Consider the following 6,641-nt stretch of genomic DNA (forward strand, 5'->3'; position numbering starts at 1 on the left):
TTAAAGTTTGATTTTTAATCAAACTAACTTCACAATTTATTTTTATTTATTTTTTATATGATTATCATGAATTCAAATAAATATCTTAACATTGAGTTGATATTTAATTTTCAAGTGTTTATTTTTTATTATATAATTAAATAAAAATAATTTAAAAATAAAATTATTAAATTTAGTGGAGTTTGTTACCTAAACTTGGTGGGTAAAACCATGAAATCTGAATCAATCAACTTTATCATTGTTTTAATATAAAAAATTATAATTTTAAATTATTTTTAAAATCAAATCACGTATTTGTTGTTTAAGCTATTTTTAAATTTGTTAAATTAATTGAATTATATTAAAATAATTTTTTATAATTTCATTTAAAATTAAATTAAATAAAAAATTAAATTAAAAAATTATTATATTATCCTGAGTTGAGTTTGCTGCAGTCTAAACTTTTTTTTTATGTTTTTGTTCAATAACATTTTGGTCCGAATTTCAGCTTGCGTTATCAATCATCTAGTTTTACGTAATTATGATTCCTCTTTTCTATTTTTAATAAATAAATAAAAAAAATAAAGAAATGAATAAGTTATAAACAAAATCTAAAACGTAGGGATTAAATTAAACCATCGTTTCTCAAAACCATAAATACTAATTAATTAATAGTGTTAAATTATAGGCATTCTCTCCAACTTTCACTTGGAGTCCAGCCCAGCAAAAGCACAGGAGACAGAGAGACAGCAGTCTCCCCCATTTCCAACTCACAACAATACCAAAAGATTCATTCAAAAGCAAAGGAAAACACCACCATTTCTCTCCCTCTCTCCCTCTCTCTCTCTCCGTAGCTTCCTTTCTTTGAAGCAAAGCAAGAAGAGTAAAGGTAGCGTGTGACAACTAGTAATGGCTGGATACAGAGCTGAAGATGACTATGATTACCTGTTTAAGGTGGTTCTTATTGGTGACTCAGGTGTGGGCAAGTCCAATCTGCTTTCAAGATTCACTCGTAATGAATTCAGTTTGGAGTCTAAGTCTACTATTGGTGTTGAGTTCGCTACTCGCAGCTTGAATGTTGATGGCAAGGTGATTAAGGCCCAGATTTGGGACACTGCTGGCCAAGAAAGGTCCGTTTGCCAATTTCTTTGCTTCTTTTGTGTTTCTCTTTGGTTTTGTGATCTGGGTTTTCTTTGTCTTACCTGTTATCTTTCTTGTATTTGGTGATCTGGGTATGTTGGGTGTTTTTAAGTTACTTACAGGTTTTGTTTTGCGATTTCTTATTGTTTTTTTACTGTTTCATGGATTTTGTGTGTGTGCTTTTGAAGTAATTCACTGTTTTGTGATCCGGGTCTTGGTTTGTAGGCTTTTGTGTTTCTGTAAAAAGTGAGGAAAGGAATAGTGAATTGGGTTTTGGATCTTGTGAGTTTAGGTTGGAGATTTGTTAGTGAAGAAGTTTTGCTTTGCATTTAAGACAATGGTCTTGATTATTCATGGATTTGGACTTAGATTCGCAACCTGAACTTGTGGATCTTGACATTCTGCAACTTTTATAGGCGTTATGTTGATTTTATATCAAAAGTTTAGAGAATGTGTTGGAATGAAATGGAGTTAGTCACTGTAATCTTGCTTGGTATTAGTTGTTGGTAGAGACCATGTAAAATCTGGATTGGGCGTGTTATAGCTGTTGCACATTTTGTATTGAAAACTTATTTTATTGGAGAGTTAAAATTTTGAGCTGCAGTCAGGGAGGTTTCTAAAATTTTTACTCTAGGTTTGAGTGCATATAAGATAGTTTTGGCTGGTTTAGGCTACCTATTAATTGAGCATATAATCTGTAATAGTTTTCATGACTTTGTTTACGGTATTTGTTCTACTTCAACTTTCTTCAGCTAGAGAAGCCTTGACTTTATCTTACAGTCACATTCTTTCAACATGCATTTCACTGATATTGTTGTCAATATGCATTTTGTTGCATATCACTATCATGTGCTTTGTCATGCATGATCAAACCATGTATTTGTCATTTAATGTCTCATCATCAATTTGCTTCATCAGCTTCTTCAAAACCTTACTTTCCAAACAAACATGCCAATTAGTTTATTGGTGCAGTCTGTCAGAGATGAAACCCATGATCTTTGTTGAAGATTTTCTTAGGTCTAAGGCATCATCTTGCCTCATGACTACTAACAAACCACAAATAAACTAACTCATGCTCTTTGAAGTTTACTTCCTTGGTCCTCACTGTGAACTATGCGTTTGTGTGATGACCCATTTTATCTGTTCACTTTCAAAATGAGGTACATGCTAAAATATGAGATTCTAAAAATTATTTTGATTAATCATGTAACTGTTTTCAACTAAAAGTGTAACAATCCTTTGGATTGGAGGACAGTTTTGAAAATATATGCTGATGATAAAGTAATAAATGATGTTTCAGTAGTTTGAAAATCAAGGGTGGAATATGTGGCTTAGGAGGTATAACACAATAATCTGTGTCTGCTTATAAATTGGCATAAAACTGATCTGAATTTGTGGATAAACCTTAGTTGAAGTATGTCGAAGTTCAAATTGTCCTTGACGGATGTATTATTTGGCTTCCCAGACTGCCTTTCAAAATGTGCTATCTGGTGTGAACAATGGTGTTTATTGATGATCTGAGACAAAATATAGAGCTCATGCTATGTCATGGCATCATTACCAAGGTCCTGTCTTTTGATGTTTTGTGACTCTGTTTATCACATATACATCATTGCCATTTTATTTAAAGAAAGTTGAAAGCTTTTTACTGTATCCATGGGCAGCGCCCTTGTATGCCTTTGTGTAATCTATTAATGATAGAGAGGTGGAGGTTGAAATAGTATGCTGTTGTGCTTATGTGTCAGTGATATTGACACAGTGGTTGCATTTTAAAGCTAGAAAACTACATGTATTCAATTATCTTTTCTCAGTTAATATTGTGGTTGCAGTGGATGGTGATGTGACAAAATTGTGATAAAACAGATAAACAAAATGGCTGTTATATGGCAGACACTTGGCTGCTTGTTCAGATACATCCCACATTTATACTGTCTAGGTAGTAGCTATTGTGGATATTGTTTTTATAAAGTTTTTCCCCCATAGGTAGCTCCTTTTTGCCCCTCCTACTCTGCTATTCATCGTAAGGTAATTTCTAACTGAATTAGTTAGATATTGATAAGTTCTACCTTTTGCTACAAACTTAATCATCCCAACCATTTCATGAATGTTTAAGATAAAATTCTGAACTTGTTAATTATAGTTTTGCAATATATTGATGGATCTGTTTGCATTTTCTATAATTTTGCACTTTTAAGCTCTTACATGCTTAGATTAGTGTTGATATGTATTTATTTTAGTTTTTTCCTCCTTCTGTAAATTTTTGAATAAAACCTGACATATATAGGAATTATGGGTGCCTATTAGATGTTAAATTAAGCTTAGATTTTTTTTCCTTAAACAAGTATTAGCCAAAAAAAACCAAATATTTAGCTCGTTCATGGTTTAAAGACAAATAGTGCAAGTTCAATACTACCAATTTTATATGGGTGTAATTTTTTTAGAGTATATTCTGCAACTTAACTAAAAATCCAATAGCAGCATATCGAATAGAAAGATTAGAATGACATTGAGGGCATGCAACTGTAATGTGCCATTGTTGATGATGATGCAGGTGATTCTAGCATAAATCTATCATTATATGTTGAAGGACCATTTCATCTACCTACCTCAAGTACTTTGAGATTGAATAGTCTATGCTTGGTATTATTGAACCACCTTTTCACCTGGAATTGAATAGTAGCGTGTTTCATGTAACAATGTGGTACCAGAAATTGCAAATACAACAGTAAAATGGAAGAGTATAGGTAATCTCCAACATGGGACTTTTGCTTAAAAAAAAAATGGCCAAAATAGTGTTTCTGATTTTACCAAGCTTTGACTAGGATTAACTAAAGCTTGATCATTTTTAATTCAGTTGCTAATTTTTCTTCATTGGTTACTCTACTACAATCTACTGCCATTATTTACACCATGGCCATGCTGTGATGATATCAAAATCAATCTGTTGTTGCAAGTGAAACTAAAAATATTTGTGAGGATCTTTGACTGGGTTCTTAACCATTAACCACTATAACGATTAAGTTATATGAATTGTATGATGATTTATCTTTATTAAAAAAGCAAGTTAAAGGTGTGCTAACTTTGGTGTTAAGTTGGTTTCCCTTGAACTGACTACCATACAGCATGTGGATGTGGACCTGGATCTGGAACAACTTGGCAGAATGTGACTTGATAGTTTAATGATTTCATGTTTTTCTTTTCCTTCTTTTTTTCCTTCAAATGAACTACTTGGTTGTTGGGTAGCGGTTGCTAAGTATTAATCCTTTAATATGAAAAAAGAATGAACGCTTTTATAGGATTAACATCTGATTTGAACAACCATGCATAACAGAGGGATTCATGAGACTGAATCTTTAGATTTATCACGAAAATGTTTGCTGTTGTGCCTCTATTAGGAGCTCGTAGATGTCCAGCCTATTTAGGGGCTGGCTATACGGGTTGCAATGACTTCTGCTTCTGCAATTCTATACTTACAAATCACCTACTGCCCTTTCTTCCACCTAGTTGTTCTCTGAAATTACAATTTGTGTTTATAGGTACCGTGCCATAACTAGTGCTTACTACCGGGGAGCGGTGGGTGCACTTCTTGTTTATGATGTTACCCGGCACTCAACATTTGAAAATGTTGAAAGGTGGCTAAGGGAGTTGAGGGATCATACAGATCCTAACATTGTCGTGATGCTCATTGGCAATAAATCAGATCTTCGCCACCTTGTGGCTGTCTCAACTGAGGATGGAAAATCCTTTGCTGAGAGGGAGTCGCTCTACTTCATGGAAACATCTGCCTTGGAAGCTACTAATGTTGACAGTGCATTTGCTGAAGTGCTTACTCAGATCTATCGCATTGTGAGCAAGAAAGCTATGGAAACCGGTGATGAGGCAGCTGCTTCAGCTGTTCCATCCAAAGGTGAGAAAATCGATGTTAGTAAAGATGTTTCTGCTATGAAGAGAGTAGGGTGCTGCTCAAGCTAGGATTCTAATCTGATTATTACATTGTTGAGATGTGGCTGGTTTGATTTGCTGCGTCTGTTTCTATGTACACCATTATTGTGTAAAATTTTCTCAAAGATGCCAGCTTAGGAGGTCGGTGGATTGATTTTATTATGATCTTAAAAGGTTTTTCCTCCTCTGTTTTAGCTGACGAACAGCTTAACTAGGAATGAAGTGTTACACTTATGGCTTTCAAAATGGTATTTAATGGAGCTCATATTTGCATTAAATTATCTGTTTAGTTGTCTGTTAATAAATATTTGCTCGAGCCTCCCATCGGACTGCCTACGGTCATATTCCTTGGTTAACATGCTCTCTCTCCCTAACTTACGGTCAACGAATACACGATTGAAGTTAATTATTCAAGAATTTGATATAATTAACGAGACTTCCTGAACCTCTGAAGAACGAGCCACCCAAGGAGTTGCTCATCTTATTGTTTTTTTTTTTTCTTGCAAAAGTTGGGTAGATGATTTATATATTTTTATATAATTATTGAAGTCTTTATGTTTTTTTTTATATATTTATCACATCATTGTATAATATTTAATTTTTTAGTAAATTTTATGTCATTGTTATGACATGGGCCTAGCCTGGCTGCTTGACTCGGGACCACGGTGATTCGGGGTCTTAATTGAGTTTCAAATCATAAAAACTTAAAGGTGTAATTACTTGGTCTAACTCGGGTAACATGTCGGGTCAATCCAAAACTTAAATAACTTGAGATTTGATTTTATATGTATATATATTTTTAATTACAAATGCTTAATTTAATAATTTTTCTTATAGTTTAGATTTATATGAATTATTTTTTGAATTTTTTTGATATGAGATAACTATAATATATTTCAAACCTCATATTTTTTTTATAGCTTATATCTATGTGGATTGTTTTTCAATTTCTTGATATGAGATAACTATATATCGCTTACATCATATTAATTGTTTTTTTTAACTTTTAATGTAGGATAACTATATTATACTTTATGGCTCTCATTTTTTTTTATAGTTTACTTTTATATAAATTGTTTCTTGATTTTTTATATGAATTAACTATATTACATTTCATGCCTTATAAATTTCTTTTTATAGTTTACATCCACATGTATTGTTCTAAAACTTTTTAGAATATGATAGTAAAAGCTCAAATATAATTTTTTATTTTATTTTATTAGGTTAACCCATGTCAGCTCCATGTTGGTTTAATAATTATGATTTATGTCACTTATTTTTTATTCAAATCAACATAACTTATATGTCTCTCTTTTTTTTTTTTTTAAAAAAAGGCATTAAGATACATAAGAATATACTTTTATTTTTTTAAAAAATTAAAATCTTTAATTTTTAAATTTTCGTGGTCGAGTATTTTTAAGCTCTTAAAATATTTTAAACAATTTTGATTTAATATTTTTTTATATAGCTCAATGATAAATTTAAAATGAAAAAAATATAATTTTATTGAATTAAATGAAAGACTTGACTCAAGAATATATTATACAATAACATTAGAAACATTTTAGCTTATTAATTAG

At 31.7% G+C, this 6,641-nt stretch overlaps 1 protein-coding gene across 1 annotated transcript; it reads left to right on the forward strand.

Annotated features, from left to right (window-relative positions):
* Positions 1-667: 667 nt before the first annotated feature.
* On the forward strand, positions 668-5,339 carry LOC133703780 (ras-related protein RABA1d). Its single transcript, XM_062128455.1, has 2 exons — positions 668-1,109; positions 4,656-5,339. The coding sequence occupies exons 1-2, from the start codon at positions 889-891 to the stop codon at positions 5,089-5,091; spliced, it is 657 nt and encodes a 218-aa protein (XP_061984439.1). The 5' UTR covers positions 668-888; the 3' UTR covers positions 5,092-5,339.
* Positions 5,340-6,641: the final 1,302 nt, after the last annotated feature.

Source organism: Populus nigra, chromosome 9 (assembly GCF_951802175.1).
Source record: "Populus nigra chromosome 9, ddPopNigr1.1, whole genome shotgun sequence".
Classification (NCBI taxonomy): domain Eukaryota; kingdom Viridiplantae; phylum Streptophyta; class Magnoliopsida; order Malpighiales; family Salicaceae; genus Populus; species Populus nigra.